Below are 17,969 nucleotides of genomic sequence, written 5' to 3'. Positions count from 1 at the left end.
ATGGTTTAGCTGGAGGCCTGTTTTCGAGGGCAGGGAGTTACTTGCTTCTTTGGAAATGGACTCTGGGGATCGTGAAGGGCGTGTTCGTGTTTGGGGGGAGGCGACCACCTGTCGCTTCGTGGGGGCTGCAGGGAGGACCCTCGAGCTTTAAGGGCGGGTGCTGCCGGGGTGCACCGCGGGCTGCGCTTTCTGAGTCGTTCCTTAGGGGTCTCCAGGCGGCTAATGGGTCACGGGTGGCGCCCTGGCCCCGTGCGTGAGATGGAAATGACCAAAGCCAGGTCAGTGGGGCCCTCTTAGCAGATGCTGGACCGAGCGGCAGGTGTGCAGGGCGGGGAGCCCCATCGAGGTCCAGGAGCCCCATCGAGGTCTAGGAACCCCATCCAGATCCAGGAGAGCCATCCAGGTCTGGGAGTCCCATCCAGGTCCAGGAGTCCCATCCGGGTCCAGGAGCCCCATCCAGGTCCGGGAGCCCCATCCAGGTCCAGGAACCCCATCCAGGTCCAGGAGCGTCATCTAGGTCCAGGAGCCCCATCCAGTTCCCGGAGCCCTATCTAGGTCTGAGAGCCCCATCCAGGTCTTGGGAGCCCCATCCAGGAGCCCCATCCAGGTCCAGGAGCGTCATCTAGGTCCAGGAGCCCCATCTAGGTCCAGGAGCCCCATCCAGGTCCGGGAGCCCCATCCAGGTCCAGGAGCATCATCTAGGTCCAGGAGTCCCATCCAGTTCCTGGAGCCCTATCCAGGTCTGAGAGCCCCATCCAGGTTTTGGGAGCCCCATCCAGGTCTTGGGAGCCCTATCCAGATCCAGGAGCCCCAGTCAGGTCCAGGAGCCCCATCCGGGTCCAGGAGCCCCATCCAGGTCCAGGGGCCCCAGCCAGGTCTTGGGAGCCCCAGCCAGTCCAGGAGCCCCATCCGGGTCCAGGAGCCCCAGCCAGGACCCCGGCGCCGAGGTAGTCCACTTGAACTCCTTCCCGTCTCCTTACTTCTCCGCATTAGAAGTTCAGCACCTGCCTGGAGACGGGTTGGGTGCGAGCGAACTTCTGGTGCAAAGCCACTGCCTTTCTGGAGTGCACGTCACGGTGCCTTTCATGACATCCGATGGGTCCCGGGGACAATAAAACCAGTCGATGGTTAATGTTTGACTGGAGGTGACGGGAGAGGCTGGGGAAGCGGAGCGGGGCGCAGGGAGTGTGCTCCGGGGAGATTCTCGAGCCCCAGCAACAGTCTCCGCAGCTGAATGGAAGAAAATAACTTTTGAAAGCCTTTTTGTTATTTACTTACAGAAAGGTAAGGGTTGACCTGTCTCAACTGTGTCATGCGCTTCTTCAAGGTTGACAAAGTAGGTGGCGGGTGGAGAGCACTTGAGAGGCTGCGGGACAGACTTCCCCCGTGACGGGAGCTGCGGGGCTGTGAAGGGAAGGGAAGTTTGTTCTTGGTGGGACAGGTTTTGCTTACAGAGCAGAGTTTCTTTTTCGGTTTCTTTTCACCCGTCCCCATTTTATAAATTTTTTTTTTTTTAATAAAGCAGCTCCGGTTGAATCAAGGTTGACAGTGGAGTTAAAGGGAAGATGCAGGTGTGGGGTGTTTAAGTGAGTATGACACCTGTTCTCTGTGATTAAAATATGCGAGTGCCTCGTCCTGAGATGCTCTGGGGCTCTTGTATTCTAGAAATCAGAGTTAGAATCTTATAACGCGTCACCTCTCAGATGGGGGCTTCAACAAGTGAGCATTTTATCTGCTTCTCGGAGAATGAGATTCGATTTAGGATCGTTAGGACGGTCTGGGATACAGCAGGGGAGGGGAAAGGCATAGGAGAAAAGAAACCCTTTTCTTAAAAGTGTTGGAGAATAGAATCTGAAAAGAGAGACAGAGCTGCCTGCACGATGGGGAGAGCAAGACTTGCCGGGTGTGTTGGTTGGTGTTGGGTGCTTCTCTCCCGCTCGTTGGGGGATGTCATCTGCTGGCCGTGCCCATTTTGAGACGTCAAGTCGTGTACAGCTTATTGCGTCTTCAGAGGTCCCATGTCTGCCTCGGCCTTGGTTTGTTTCTGTACCATGGGTGACTATTTGGGGACAGGGGCCCCTCTGTTGATGGGGGATGCTCAGCAGGAGTTGGAAGGGCCATCCATTCTCTGATATGTTCTTGTTTTAATTTTTCTTCAAAAACTTAGCAAGTGAAAAGTAGTTTAAAAGAAAAAGAAGACACATGTTTAGGTGGCAAGGAAAATGGATGACATTCAGCTCTCACCAGGAAACGGAGTGAGTCTTTTGCTGAGTGAGGGTTTATTGCGAATTGCAGGGTGTAGAGTTTATGAGTCTTCAGGGTTGGGCAGATGGGTTAGGCCAGTTGCATCATCGACCAGCCAGCGGGCACCGAACAGATTGCTTAAGCTCCCTGAATCTTAATTTTCTCATCTATAAAATGGAGATACTCGCCTAACCAAGCCCTTGTGAGAATAAATTAGATACGCTTGTAAAGTCTTCGGTCTATTGCTTGCCACGCAGTAGACGTTCAGTGAACGTTAGCTCTCCTCTCCATTAGAAAGTTCAAGGGTCGGGGGCACCTGGTGGCTCAACTGGTCAAGCTTCCGACTCTTGATTTCAGCTCAGGTCATGATCTCAGGGATGCCAGGTGGATGGAGCCCCGCGTTGGTTCCAGGCTCAGCGGGCTGTCGGCTTCTCTCCCTTTCTCTCTCCCTCTGCCCCGGCTCCTGCTCACACGCTCATGAGCATACCTTCTCTCCCTCTCCATTAATAAATAGATAAATCTTAAAAAAAAAAAAGGAAGAAAGTTCAAATAGGTCACTTAGGTCAGACTGAGAAGTTGTTTCATTTTCTAGGGAGAAAGAACAGTAATGTTACAATAATCGCATCTTCCGTTGTGCAAGAGAGCAACAGACTCTGTGCTAAAGACATGGAATCCAACAATGTAAGAAAATGATAAAACTGTTCGGCTTTTTTTTTCTTAAGAGGCATTTAAAAGGCTCTCTGATGTTTCACATACAGTTGACCCTTGTACAACATGGGTTTGAACTGCCCAGGTCTTCTAAGCAAATACTTTCAATAAATGCAACACAGTTGGATCAATGTATTTTCCCTTCCTTATGATTTTCTTAACATTTTCTTTTCTCCAGCTTTGTTGTAAGAATACGATATATAATATGTATAACATAGGAAATATGTGTTAAACGACTGGCTATGTTATCAGGTACGGTTTCCCATCAACTGTAAGCTATTAGTCATTAAGGTTTTGGAGAGCCAGAAATCGTATGCAGGTTAGGTGCCCCTAACCCTCCAGAGTTGTTTAAGGGTCAACTGTGTAAGTCTTCTGGCGAAGCCTGGGTGTGGCGTCCTTTGAAACTTCCCTAGATGACTCCCAGGAAAAGTCATTGTTGTTCAAGGTGAAGGTTGCATTTTCTGTGTCTCCTTCCTCCTCCTCTTCCTCCTCCTCCTCCTCTTCCTCCTCCTCCTCCTCCTCCTTCTCCTTCTACTTCTTCTTCTTAAGATTTATTCATTTACTTTGAGACACAGACAGAGAGAGAGCATGTAAGGGGGAGGAGGGGCAGAGGGAGAGGTTGAGAATCCTCAAGCAGACTCCCCACTGAGCGTGGAGCCCGACTAATCCCGGGACCCCGAGATCATGACCTGATCTGAAATCAAGAGTGGGATGACTGAGATGCCCAGGTGCCCCCTCCTCCGTTCTTTTATAAAAAAGCAAAATACATGCTGGCAGAAACTCAACTTCCTGTTCTGTTGTCAAAAGAACTCTCTGGAAAGGACAATGTGCCCCCACTTACCTTCCAGGTGAAGAGAGATGACTCTGAGAAGTAAAGCTGAGCCTGAATCATCATCCTCCTTTCTCCGAAGGCCCACAATTAAGTGCTTTAATGGGTCTTAAGTTTACATGGAGAGACATATGCAGATTTAATTGTTGGCATAATATTGCATTCATTCAGAAACCCCTGGTCTCAAAGCTAGATTGGGGCTCATTCTGTGGTCTCCTCATTGATTCAACAAAAGAAAAGTCTCAGCTCATTACAGGAATATCTGTCCACTTATTTGTTACTTGCGAGAACAAACAGTAGTGTTTACTGAGGTACAACAAATATGAATGTAATAAAAACATGTTTACTTAGTGGTTGAAGTATATAAAAAGGTTATTTTTCACTTAAGCATATATAACAGCCCAAGCTATGTCTGGTTGTTGTGTCGAAGGCACAAAGAAAACTTAATTTCTTTTAGAAGATTTTGTAAGCCTGACATACTGAATTCTCTCATCCATGATATTCTGAATCAATAATTTCTTACAGAATTTTAATTATCTTTGAACAGTAAGACTTGTGGTCTTGAGAAAGAGACAAAGGGAGGCCAAACTGGTAGATTTGTGCTCATAAAAAAATGTTTAAACTAAGGATGAACGTGTCTTCCTGAGGGAGGGCTCTGTGCTTGGTCTCTGCAGTCGGATTGGCATCCCTTCCTCAACATCTCTGAGCTCACTTTCTTTCCCTGTGGGATGACAACAGGCCCTACCTTCCAGGATTGCTGTGCTATTTAAATGAAATTAGTTGTCCAAAGTGCTTAACTTAGTAAATGCTCATAAAATGCTAGCTAACTAAAAAACAAAACAAAACAAAACAAAACAAAAAACAAAAACAAAAAAAAAACCCCTCCCAACTATCCAAAACTAACTCATGAGGGAGATATCACAGTGGCATGGTATTCTTTATTTAGAATTAAATTCATTTTTCCTTTACTCTCTTGCCCATCCCAGTTGTCAATTATAATCTAATTACGGGCTCAGAATGTGAACCTGCCACACTGTATGACTGTACGATTTTGTCATGAGTGCTTCCGGGCACTTTGTAAATGCGCTGGTGTGACAGCAGGTGTTTTGGGGATTTTTGTCTTGTTTTTTTTTTTTTTTTTTTTTTTTTTTTTTTTTTAATCTCCATGTCTAAACCTGATGGGATAAATCTAATTTAGATCTACCTCCTACTGGATTCCTAAGGCCAGGATGTGTGATTTTAATTTCTTGACAAAGTGCTCCTCCAGATGCTTTATGATACACAAACAACTGTTAGACATGAGGAAACACTTTGTCAAAAATAATGAAGCCATCTTTTATGAGAAATGGTGATTCTTAGCCTCCTTTTCAGGCCAAGGAAGGCCCTTATGATGTCCTGCCAGATATGAGGGAAAGCAAACAAATTCTTGTCTTGCCTCCTAGGGTTTTGAGCTGGAAACCTGCATACCCCGGGGAAATCAGCACCGACGTCCTACTGCCAACCTGCTTGAGACGTCGGAGAAGCACCCTGGCTAGACATCCATCTGCTCCGGTGAGGCTGCCTCTCTTCCTTTTGATCGACCCTGACTACCCTTTCATCCAGAGCTGGGCGTTGTGCAAGGCTCTAAGGGGAGCTTCCCCTCCCCTTACTCTCTCTGGGGAGTGTGGGGTGGAAGGAGAGCTAGCCGGGAATAAGCATCAGCACATGTCTCCAAACATTCCTTAGAGCTCATTTTTTCTTTAATAAGAATAATTATGGTAGTAATTTGTATTTAAATTGATCATATAAATTTAAGCCATTTTAAGTCCTCGGGGGAGGGGATGTGTCTTTCACGAACCCACTTATCTGACCATGAACCTATTGATACAACAGATAACCACCCTCAATTTTGCATATGTGTAAATCCAGGTTTTCATATACTGAGAGATTGGCATATCTGTATTACGAAGCTTAGTGAGAAATAAACGTGCTTATATTTGTGTGTTGGGATGGGGGACGTCCATCCCGCCTTTTCTTCCTTCCTTCCTCCTGAATCAGTCTGAAGTGTGAGGCAGCAGCCCTGCTTTTATGCCTACGTGTTTGTTTCTAGCTTATTAATGACCACATTAATTGGGTCCTTAATTTGTAAAGAGGGCAAATCGGTCAGATCATCTTGTAATTTTTCTAAACCCTAAGAGATGTAATTGGTGCCAGAGGTTTGTGAGTGAGGCCAAAAAGATGGGCATGATTGATTTGACCATCACTTGATGAACAACGGTGCAAGCAGGCTTTTAATCTGATCTTTATTCATTTTTGGCCTTGCTTCATGATTTATGCCGCTCTTAGCAGTGTACAGTGCAGAGGTGCAATAAGTGGCGTGCAGGGCATGTGGTGCTGTCTGGTCCTGGTGGTATTATGCATTCTAGTCACATCCTTTCCTGTCCACATCACCCATGATATCTGAAAACAAATTTCCTAGTCCTCTCCTCTTGCACCTTCTTTGTTCGTTGGAAATGCATAGTTCAACCTCTGAGCAGGGTAAATTAATTGAATTCAAAGCTCTTAATGCTTCTTCTTCTTCTTTTTTTAATGGATGAGAGATGACTGACTCCATATAGGATCTGCCTATCCCTGAGCTTTTTTTGCAAGGGGGAGAAAAATCAATGCTTATGTGTTGAGTTATTGAAGATTTGGAGACCCGGAGATAGAAATTTTTTACTCAGACAGATGGGGAAATGACAAGTGTCTAAGATGCCTCTGGGAGGAATTGGAACCCAGCAGGAGAATTAATCAAGCTGTGAGTGGGCCCCTGAGATGCCCTGGGCACTGCATGTTTAATAACTGAACATAGCCCACCTCTCTCGTGGAATGGCAGTGCCTTCCTCAGTCAAAACCAGAGTTCCTTGGTGTATTGGTTTGCAAGGCTGGTGTAGCAAAGCACCACAGACGGGGTGGCTTACGCAACAGAAATTTATTGACTCATAGTTCTGGAGGCTGGGCATCCGAAGTCAAGGTATCAGTAGGGTTGGTTCCTTCCGAGGACCATGAGGGCCTGTTTGTGGCTCCTCCTTCCTGCTTGTAGATGGCCAGCTGGCCCCACGTCGTCTTCCCCACTGGTGTGTCTCTATGTCCAAATTTCCCCTCCTCAGCGGGGAGTCTGCTTATCCTTCTCCCTCTACCCCACTGCTCATTCTCTCTCTCTCTCTTTCTCTCTCTCATAAATAAATAAAATCTTAAAAAAGAATGACTGGGTGGTTCAGTCGGTTAAACACCCGGCTCTTGATTTCTGCTCAGGTCATGATTTCAGGGGCATGAGATTGAGCCCTGTGTTGGGCTCTGCGCTGAATGTGGAGTCTCCTGAAAATTCTCTCCCTCCCTCTGCCCTTCTCCTACTTGCATTATTTGTTTCTCTCTCTCTCTCAAAAAAAAAAAAAAAAGGGAGAAAGGAAAAAAAAAGAAAAGCTTTTTTGAATTTTGGGAAGATGCATAGTGGGTGAAGTGATATTAGGTGTCTTGTTATGTTTCTGAATGAAAGCATAGGTGTAGAATCACCCAGACGGTGCGATCTTGGGCAAGTCTCTTAACCTCTCTGACCCTCACCCTCCGATTTTTTATCTCTAAGAGGTGGGTTTTAATAGTAACTGCTTCATAGGGTCCTTATGAGAAATCAGTAAGGTCATGCGTACAGATGTTTTGACACATGCACGGCAAATTTGTTTTTAGTAAGCGTTAGCTGCCCTCGTGTTGTTCTTCTGGCTGGACACAGATTCAAGGTGTGGAAGGATTTTGCTCTGTGGGCTGTGCTGAATCAAGGCATCAGCCCTCAGCTGCAAGGCCAGCTGCCCCATTCTAGATTTGTCAGTCAATGGTCCATGGTTAAAGCAAGTGGTGGTGGCTTTTCGAAATTCCTCCCCCATCCCCCCAAAATCCTTTGACCTGTGTTGCTAAGGATGTGCTTGGCCTCTCAGATAGTTGCCATGGAAACTGTCTGAATTTAGTCTTTGTGCTTGAGGGAAACCCCAACAAATAGCAAAAGTTCCAGGCAGATGGTTGGGTCAACCATTGCAGGTAGTTCAGGTAAAATGTCACGGAATTATCTAGACACATACGCCAGTCCTTTCCCCAGTGGTGCCCGTGAGGAAGCCTGGCAAGTGGGTGCGGCCTGGGGTCTTGGTGGCCTCGGTCGTAGGCTGCGCTCCCCTGCGGCCAGGTCGTGACTGAGGACGGGATGCTCGTTAGTAGCGCTGCGTCCATGCAAAGAGGACATATGGGCAGGACCGGTCTGCGGGGCTGACGTCCCTTCTGGCATCATCCTGGCAGCCGTGCGGCCTGCCTGGCCACGTTGCAATGAAGGCTTCGCCTGGTCGAGGGTGCTGCTGCGAAGGCGGCTTCCTGAGCGGCCTCGTGCCGGGGGCAGGAAGGCACGTGGCCCCGTGAGGTTTCATTTAACAAGCACCATTCGAAATATTAACTCATTGGAGCCCTTATATCTCAAAGGCAGGTGCTGTGATCATCCCTGCTTCCAGGTGGGTAGGCGCAAACCCAGAGGAGCCAGCGGGCGACTCCGGTCTGTGCTCCCAACACCTGCACTGTGGTGTAGACTGGTCTGCGAATGAATCACAGAGCCCTAGGCAGGTCAGCAGAAAGCCACTATGCCTCTGTCCCCCTGGAAACCTTTGTGACAGGGACAGGACTAACTAAACGACAAAATTAAGGATAAGCGCTTTGCTGCTTTGAACTTTTCCGACTCCTTAAAACATCCCAGGTGGTGGCCTGAGCATCGGACTTAAATAAGGCATTTATTTCATTTTCTTTTGCTTTTCTATCATTCACCTTATATGCCTTCGGAAGACGAAAAGCACTAAAAGTTCCAGGAGAGATGGTGTGCATCAGCCGGTTCTTGACCTATTTACTGAGCAGAAATCTGTTAGTGTATTTAAAAGAGAAACAGCTCTTTTCATGGACAATAAAAACGTGTTACTTTGCATCAAAACAGATCTTGAAATCTCAAATCCGTTTCCTCTACCGTTTTGTGTTTTCTCTGGAAGCTCTGACAGATTGGACAAATTCATGGGGTATCGCTGTGAGACAATTAGAATGTTTTTGAATTTAACAACCATCGGTTGAGGGCATAATATATGCAAGGCATCACGTGACAAGCTGTGAGACGTCAAACACATTTAAAAAAAAATAAGGCCTCTGCCTGGAGAGATTTTGTTTCCTAGTATAGGCGATAACACAGGTGTGTAAATAAACTAAAATGCAGGCAGGAGGGGCTTCGAGAGGAAGGCACTTCCGGCTGGAAATCGGGAAAGGATTCATGAAGGAAGTGGGGTTTTGGTTCTCGCTCCAGGAAGGCAGACTCCGTACCCCTTATTTGGTCATCCCACTTCTTAGCGCAGGATCCGGCACAGAGGAGAAGCTTCTTGTGATAACTCAGTGCTTTTAAAATAAGTGAAAAAGCTGGACCTGGATGGTAGGGTATGACAAGGGGGACAAGCAGAGATGAGGAAGGACACTCTCAGTCTAATTTCCTGATGCAAATATTGACCGTCCATTTAGGCCAACCGGCCTTGTGCTGGGTGGGGTGGGCAGCAAGTGCACGGAGGCAGGAAGGCTCAGGGTACAGAGTCCATCCCGGTATCCAGCGTCACCGAGTGTAGGAAGGGAGTGGGAGATAAGGCTGGAAGAGTAAATTGGGGATCAGTATGTGAAAGCTCTTGAATGCCAGGGAGCTTGAGGAGAACGATCCCCAAATGTGCCATTACCGTCTATGTTTCTACTGCTCTTACAAGCTGATCATGTGCATTTTGCTAGATTAAAAACAACAACAACAACAACAACAAAAAGCTAGTTAGACTTGATAATTTGTTCATTTATATATTTCATGTTGCAATAGGCTAAGCCTGGCATGGTTATTTATTTCCACGTTTGCAAACCACATAAGCAGTCTAAGGCAGTAGAAAAATGCCTTGTTTGCGTTTAAGATAATGAGTCAATTCTAAAATGATGTTTGAACACAAAGACCAAATTAATTCTGTTGCAATAGCTAATTTCTACACATTCACAGAATTTATGAATCTGATTGTCCTGAAAGTTTTTTAAAAAAAGATTTTATTTATTTATCTGAGAAGAGAGAGCGAATGTGAGGAGGAGGGGCAGAGGCAGAGGGAGAGGGAGAAACAGACTCCCCACTGAGCAGGGAGCCCGATGCAGGGCTTCATCCCAGGACCCTGAGATCATGACCTGAGCCACCCAGGGACCCCTGCCCTGAAGGGCGTTAATTCTAGCTTTTCCTTAAGATAGCTAGAGAACCTTGAGAAAGCTTGCTTCATTGATTCAGCGAGTAGAAACCATATATGCACCTTACCTATCTCTGTGCCCACATCCGTATCTCTGCAGTTCCCACACTAGGTATTAGGCAAATGGCTTAACTTCGAACCTCCACACCCTCCTATATAAAATAACATTTCCTAACTCATTATGTCGGTGAGAAACTCCTAAGAGCACGCGTTTATTATTGAGCAGTTGCTGTGTATTTTCTGTTTGAGGAAACTGAGGCACAGGGAAAGTACGTAATATACCTATGGCAGCCCAACTAGTAAAAGGTAGATCTGGGTTTCCGGTCCAGGCTCTCTGACTCAGAGTCTGCTGTCTACGTCACTGTTACTCTGTTTGTAAAGGCCCCTCCCCAAATCTACCTCCCAGATGTTACTTAATAAATGCTTGTTTCTATCTTTATCTCGCGGGGCCTTTGTGGCATTTGTGAGGCTAAAATGGGACCACGCTGTTACCTTTTTTTTTTTTTTGTATATATTTTTTTTTATTGGAGTTTGGTTTGCCAACATATAGCATAACACCCAGTGCTCATCCCGCGCTTTTTTACCTTTTTATATATATATATATTTTTAATTTTTATTTATTTATGATAGTCACACAGAGAGAGAGAGAGAGAGAGGCAGAGACACAGGCAGAGGGAGAAGCAGGCTCCATGTACCGGGAGCCCGACGTGGGATTCGATCCCGGGTCTCCAGGATCGCGCCCTGGGCCAAAGGCAGGCGCTAAACCGCTGCGCCACCCAGGGATCCCTTTTTTACCTTTTTTAAAGTTCAAATACAAGCTATCTAAATGTAAGAAATTAAGAAATTTCAGGGGCTACCTCTTTAGAGTGGTTAGAATTTCAATAACCATTTTTTTCATGCATGCTGATTCTGTTAGTGATGTGAATTCAACATAGAAAAATGTGAAAAAAAGAAAAGATGAAACAGCAAACCAGGATCGCCCTTAATCCCCAGCGATTATGAAGTGATTGGAATATTTTAGTGAAATGAATGCATTTTTCATTTCGTCAGTCTTTTGGTATTGTTTTAGCAGTCCAGCATTGTGACAGGCAACAACCCTGCTTTACAGACCACGCGGAAACTTTATATCACATCTTAAAATCAGTTAGTCATGATGTGTCTCAGGGTGAAAGTCATAATTTCTAAAAAAAAAAAAAGTGAAGGCACAAGAAAGAAAGGAAACATAATACTGAACAGGAGAGAATAAGGAAAGACTTTGGATTTTTATTTGGTTGCTTTTGGGATAGTAAGAAGTACACTTTTCCCCTAGGCATACTGCCCCTTTAGCAACAATGCTTAGAAAACCAAATGGGGCTCGTGAGGTCTCCGAATGAAGGACTGTGAGCATTCTTGGGTTCTTTCTGCTTGAGGAATCTTGTGTCTTTGCAGCTTTGAGTCAGAACCATTGAAATTTTAGTATCTAGCGACCCCGGCGTATGCCAAGACCTAGCTTTCCCATGCAGGTAATACAAGTGAAAACTATACTTATTTTCTATAATTTAAGACCCGTGAGTGGAGAAGAGGAAAATAAAGAGAAGCAGTTAAAGACATGGAATTACCACGAGCCTCTTTTTGAGATGTTGACTTGTATGTTGCTGTGGATGAGGTACCCTGAAACTTCTGGAAGACTGGGCTGTTCCCTACAGAGAAGTTGTCCTTCAGTGATTCCGTTCTACTAGGTTTATGGCTGGATATTGTCCAATGATCCTTCCTGGTTGGAAAGACAAGATCTTAACAGACTGCTAACTGATCACTTTTATTCTCTGGTTTATTTACAGGAGTTTCAATATAGAAAACCACAATGATGCAAGCCCAACTGCGTTGCTTGTGTCTCCTTACACTTCATTTGGTAAGAGGATGTTCTTTATTTATTTGCTAGACTATTTTCTGCCATTTTCTACCTCATACCAGGGAAACAATGATTATCATGACTTGAAAAAAAAAGTCTATCAGAATTAAATTGTATACGAAGGACACATAGTTTGCCCTAAGGTGATATTCTCAATGAAACGGCTACAAGTCAGATGTCTACCCTTCAACCAAGGAGGTACTTTCTCCCCAGCTGTTAAAAGCCAATACCACTTAGTGGGCAAGTGTTAAAACAATTCCGCGTGTTCATGTTTAGGCCTTCATGCATAGCTCGGGGAATCTGGAAAGAAAAGTATCCTGAGGCATATATTACTGTGTGCATATAGTCTATATGTATATATAGTCTATGTGTGCATGTATATATTAGTCTACGTCCCTTAATCATGACTTTTTACTTTGACCACGAAAAATTACCACTGAAATATTAAGAAAATCATTTTCTCTATTTTCAACTCTCCTCTGTACGTTTTTCCCCCCAGTATAAGATTTGGGCTTTTCTGGTCAAAGTTGTCTTAGGCCTTTGGTGAGCCAACCCTCTCCAACTGACAGGCTTCTAGAGGATGTTGCCGGGTGGCATCTGGAGAGGCCCAGTCCTCGATCTTGGGTACATAGTGGGGGGCCGACTTTTGTTTTATTAGTAAGGCTCATATACTTGCCTAACAATCTGTTGTATTATGAAGGAAGATTATGGGGAAGCATTGGCTTTCTCCTTGGAAGGACGTCACTAGGTCCTCACACCTCAAAATCTTGTTTCTTTTCTTCTGGGACCCAAAAATGACATTGAATTCTAACCTCCTGAGAGCCCCCCGAGAGCCATCACAGTTCAGAATATTTACGGAATGAAATAGAGCCACACTTGTAAACGCACTAGAGCCTTCCTCCTGGGGAAGGAAGGAAGCCACAGGTCAAATTTTATGAGCAAGGTGCCTCTGCACAGACCAGAGGCCTCAAAGCTTGTCACTAGGACAAGTCAAACGTCTCCTCTTGACTTGTCTCCTCTTCTTATCCTGTCAAATGTCTTTTGCTATCTATATTATCTCAGGGTTGTACGTGAAGTCAGACCGAGGTACAAACCTGGCACTCCCACTTACTAGTGATAGGAACTTGGGTGGGCTACTTAAGCTCTGAACCTCAGTTTTCTGCCCTGTGAAATGGGTCTAATAAGAGGGCTTGCCTTATTGGTTATTTTGGCAATTGAATGAGATAATGCATTTATCTTGAGGATAAAGTGACTTGGATCAGTGACAGGCACAGTCTAAGCACTGGATAAATATTGGCTATTATTATTATTGTTGTTGGTTATTATGATTATTCCTACGGCATTTCATTTTATTTTTACCTTAAAAAAAATAGGCTCCACACCCAACATGGAGCCCAGTGTGGGACTTGAACTCACAACCCTGAGATCAAGACCTGAGCTGAGGTCAAGAGTCAGACACTTATCTGACTTGCCACCCAGACACCCCTTTGCTATAGCGTCTTAAATATTCAGTGTCTACACTCACGTGGACCTTTGAGTCACCTTTGTAGCCTCAGCACATAGCGCCACGCCGGGCAGGCCGATCTGGCTGCCGCATGTGTCCTTGCTGGAAGGCACAGGAGCAGTGTGGCTCAGAGTTGGGGCTTGGTGGCCTAGCCGAGCTGGCCCCACATTATCCACGTCGCTACCGTGGGACTTCTCTGGAGATACTTTTCTGATCTTGTTGAGGATCAGAAGAACTCATGTGTGTGGGGGGTCTGGTCCCACAGCTGTTGCACAGGAAGCATTAAAAGTGTCAGTTCCCTCCCCTTCCTTTATTCTTTGTGCAAGATGGTGGGTGTTATCCCTCCAACTCCTGCAGGGTCCCTCTTTTTCTTTTTTTAAAGATTTTTGTTTATTTATTCATAAGAGACATAGAGAGAGAGAGAGAGGCAGAGACACAGGCAGAGGGAGAAGCAGGCTCCATTCAGGGAGCCCAATGTGGGGCTCGATCTGGGATGAAGGCAGGCGCCCAACTGCTAAGCCACCCAGGCGTCCCTGGACCCTCTTTTCCTTTCACAAGCTCCCCCCCATCACCTACCCAGTCCTGGGAGTATGGCTGGATGAGTCAGAACACACACGTGCATTTGAGATCTTTGTAGCCCACAGAGCCATGATAGTGGACCCAAAGCGAGAGTTGCTGACCTGTTATGAGAACCCAACTTTGAACCTTGGCACCGAGATACACTGACTAACGGGGGTGTCGTCTGGGTGCCGTTGCCCGTGTGAGCAGCTCAAAGGCTGGCTGCTGGCTGAAGGGAGCAGAAGATGGACGACAGCAGTTTGCTGTTACGCAGAAGGCACCGCCCGCGTCTGTACCAACCGTGGCAATGGCTGGACATCTGTGCCCTGTCCTTGTGTCCGGCTCCCTGGAGGAGAAGATGTGCGACAGGGGTGCAGGGAGACAGAGCCCCCAGAGGAAGATACTCCTAAGAAAAGGAGGTGATGAGCTAGGAGAAGCCTGTGAGGTTATTCCGTGGGTGAAGGATGCTTGCGGGACGGGCGGTAGCAAGTGCAGCTCTGGGGTGGCTCCAGTAGGCCCAGCTTCGCTTTCCTCAGGTACCAAGGGGCTGATGCGGGCAGCCTGAGGCCCCTCGGGGCTCCGTGGTGGGCATGAGCAGGGAGCTGGGCGGCCCTGCCAGCGCCTCTGGCCTTTCTCACCAGGAAGAAGGAAAGCTTGAGCAGACCCCACCCCAGCAGCCCCCGCATTAGTCTCATGCGGCGAAGCTGGAGTACTTGGCTCCCTGATAGTTGCAAGGGAGTCCGGGAAAGAGACCCCATAGCTTCTGGCCGAGGAGGGAGGCTGGCGGTGGCTGGGGGCAGCGGGGCCCTGAGGTAGGCGGGGCCAAATCCCAAAGCCCTCTGGGTTTTCACTTGCCAGACAACCAGCATCAAGTTAGTCCAGACTCAGTGAACCAAGGGGGTTGGTGGAAGCCCTTCCCCTACACTTTTACATGGTTGGCTTTTGGGGTTTTCTCAGTTTGTCCATCCCCAGAGCGTACTTGCTTCTCCCACTTCCTGAGGGAGTGGAAAACAAGTCCTCTGCCCCCCAGTTCTCTTACTTTCTCGGATGGGCCTCCCCAGCCCCCCATACCATCTACTGCTCGTACTTACCAGACATCGATCCTACCGTAGCACACCTCTGATTTCTACACAAGGAGGAGACCCGAAGGACCATGTGACAAGGAGGGGACACCAGCCTCATGTGTGGGTGCTGCATCCCTCGTTCTAGAGGGCACCCTCCATGGGTGGGCTGGTGGCTGGCCGTCACCCTGTGTGCCACCTCTGGTGCCCTGCCTGGCTTTGGAAGGACAGAGAGACGGCAGGGGTTGCTGTGGCCTCCCAGGTTGGGAATGGTGGGACTCATGCCCTCCTGCACATCCTTGGTGCCCCTGTTTCCTGCCAGGTTGCCTCGGCCAGTTTTGGTCCCTGTGGTGGGTAGTGGGGCATAGTGCTGAGAACACCCATTGCAGAGTCGCGGGTTCGAGTCCTGCTTCTTGTCACTACCTGGCCAAATTGGAGTGCAGCATCGTAGTCTCATTGCCTGTGAAACTGAGCTGCGGGTAAGACTTTGCCCCCAGGATGTCGTCGGGATTGACCGTGCTTAGGACCGAGCTCAGCACGTGGCAGTTTCTGGTCCTCACTGTCCCGGCCACCGCGCTGCTCTTCCAGCCTGGGTTTGGGCGTCTGCGGAGCCTGCTCGCCTGCCAGGTTCAGGGCCTTTGGGTTTTAGAAGCATCGCAGGACTCCTGCTCGAAGGAAACGTTTTGTTCTCTTCTGTCCCCCGCGAGTACAGATGCTAATCAAATGTCAAAATAGTGAGCGTTTCTGGAAGTCAGAGTCGAAATGCAGGTTCGGAGAGCTAAAGTCAAATCTCAGTCATGTACCTTGGTGCCAGGTAGGCACCGTACTCAACACAGCCACGTATTTTTCTTCCTTATGAATTCAGTTGTCCTTGAAGTGACCGTGAACTGTAGGGCGCTGGGAACCTTCCATAGACCTTACAAATGCTGGGAGTAGAGGACAGGTGTTTTGAGAAGCTGGTATAAACCCGTGTGGTTCCTGGAAGGCTCGATGGCATTGCGGGAAGGTAGAAGCTTTCGTTCAGTTGGATCCCAGCGTGTGTGCCCTGCTCTGGGCCAGCAGCCTCCCCTCAGTGAGCCTCATCTGCGACACGGGAGTGTTCATGTTCTCCCCACGGGGTGGTTGCTTGAATGGTCAAGTGAGAAAAGCTGTGTGAGGCTCACGGTGAGCCACCTTGACATAGTCGAGGCTCAAAACTATCAAAAATGCCTTCCTCCCTGCTTTGAGTCTGATTAGCCTTGCTCCGAGCTAGGTTAGAATCCTGGGTTTCGCGCGTCAGTCCTGGAAAAGCCATAAGAAACCCAGCAAGAGGCACGTACGGGTTCGTGATGAGGGGTGTGCCAATTTTCTCTTTTTCTTTCCCTTTTCGACAGGCAACTGGATATAGCCACGAGGGGAAGTTTAGTGGACCCCTGCAGCCCATGACATTTTCTGTTTTCGAAGGCCAACAAGGGAGTCAAGTCATATTCCAGGTAAGGGCTCCTCTTGATCACTGTTATCTTGATTTTATGGGCTCTCTCGGTGGACTTTACTCCTTCATCTACCGGATAGCAGGAAATGAAATAGAGGCACAGCAGATCTCACTGTCGAGAATTATTTCAGAAGCTAAGTCAGACACAGAGAGATGGGTGGCCTTGGCATTGCGAGGGGGCGTGCAGGACATTCTCGGCCAGACTTCTTTATCTGTGTTTGGAGGCGGGGGGTAGTACTCCCATCCCTGGGGTGGGGCGTGTGGTGCCCAGAGCTCAGCGCCTCCCACAGGGGAGGGAGGGGACCAGCCTCTGTAGCAGAAGGCCCTCTGACTGCCCGTCTCCAATGAGCATGCTGCCTGAAACCCGTGAAGGAGCCGGTTCTCTGGGGTGGCGCTGGAATGTGGGCTTTTCCTGGCTGCCTCCTCCCAAGCCACCCCTGGGCCCTTGCCTATGGGCAGGCCATACTGCAAGGTGGCCATCTCCTATAGGGGGGTCCTTGAGAAGAGCATTGGATTGAGGGGAGGCCTGTAGATGGGAGTAGGAGACTCCAGCTATAAAGGACACTGAAAACATTCTGGAAATACCATGTGGAGGGAGAAAATACTCCTGAATTTACCAGAAATCTGCTGGGGAAGCCCATTGACCTTGGAGTGGTTGAAGATGGTCCCCTTTGGGGTACGCCCGTGACCCCCCCTCCACGTGCTGGGGGAGCAGAGGAGGGTTGCTGCACTCCTTCCTCGAGGGGGGGGATGCTTTCCGTCAGCTGCCAAGCATTTGTTTCGTGGGACAGTCCCTGTGTACAGAGCAGAGACAGGAGGCTGCAGAGCGTGGGCCGCAGCGGGGCCGTGGATCTCTATCCCCACCCCCGGCTGGGTGGGGGGCAATAGAGGCCCTGAGCACCCCCCCCCCCCCGCTCACAGAGGTCATGCACGCAGGACAGCAAATGCTCTGAGAGCTCTGCAGACGGAGGAGGTCATGCCGGGAGGGTACAAGAGGCTTCAGGCTTCACAGCACGGACACCTGCTTGAGCTGCCGGAGGGAAGCGTGTAGTGAGGACGGAGAGTGCAGAGGTGTCCGGAGAGCCCAGGTCCCGAGCGAGTAAACCAAGTTGGGACCATAGAGACGCAGCCTCCGAGTTACCAACCCCACTGACCTAAAGACTGCCTGGGTGGCGTGAGCTAAGTCTCTGAGGATCCCATTCCTTGGGGTGCTTTCCTTCTTCTGTTCTTCGTCTGGCAGCCACCCTACAGGGCCTATCTTTCTGGCCAACTCTGTTGCCGCAGCTGAACATTTCTTATTTATGGGATTATTGTTTCTAATTTCTTATTTATGGGGAGCAGAGGAGTTGGGGATGAAGGGGATGTCCTTCCTGAGATCCCAGAAACTCTGCGTTAGAAAAGCCCTAGAACTTTTGGTACCCACGG

The 17,969-nt window shown here is 48.1% G+C and overlaps 1 protein-coding gene across 1 annotated transcript in view; it reads left to right on the top strand.

Moving 5' to 3' along the window:
* Positions 1-3,565: 3,565 nt before the first annotated feature.
* CDH17 (cadherin 17) overlaps positions 3,566-17,969 on the top strand; it is a 63,326-nt gene continuing 48,922 nt past the window's right edge. The window contains exons 1-4 of the mRNA XM_055303419.1: positions 3,566-3,680; positions 5,224-5,332; positions 11,880-11,950; positions 16,447-16,545. Coding sequence (XP_055159394.1) covers positions 11,903-11,950; positions 16,447-16,545 — 147 coding nt within the window. The 5' untranslated portion in view covers positions 3,566-3,680; positions 5,224-5,332; positions 11,880-11,902. The remainder of the gene's footprint in view (positions 3,681-5,223; positions 5,333-11,879; positions 11,951-16,446; positions 16,546-17,969) is intronic.

Source organism: Nyctereutes procyonoides, unplaced genomic scaffold (assembly GCF_905146905.1).
Source record: "Nyctereutes procyonoides isolate TBG_1078 unplaced genomic scaffold, NYPRO_anot_genome, whole genome shotgun sequence".
Lineage (NCBI taxonomy): Eukaryota > Metazoa > Chordata > Mammalia > Carnivora > Canidae > Nyctereutes > Nyctereutes procyonoides.
The sequence above is the reverse complement of the archived record's forward strand: the minus strand, read 5'-3'. Positions and strand labels throughout refer to the sequence as shown.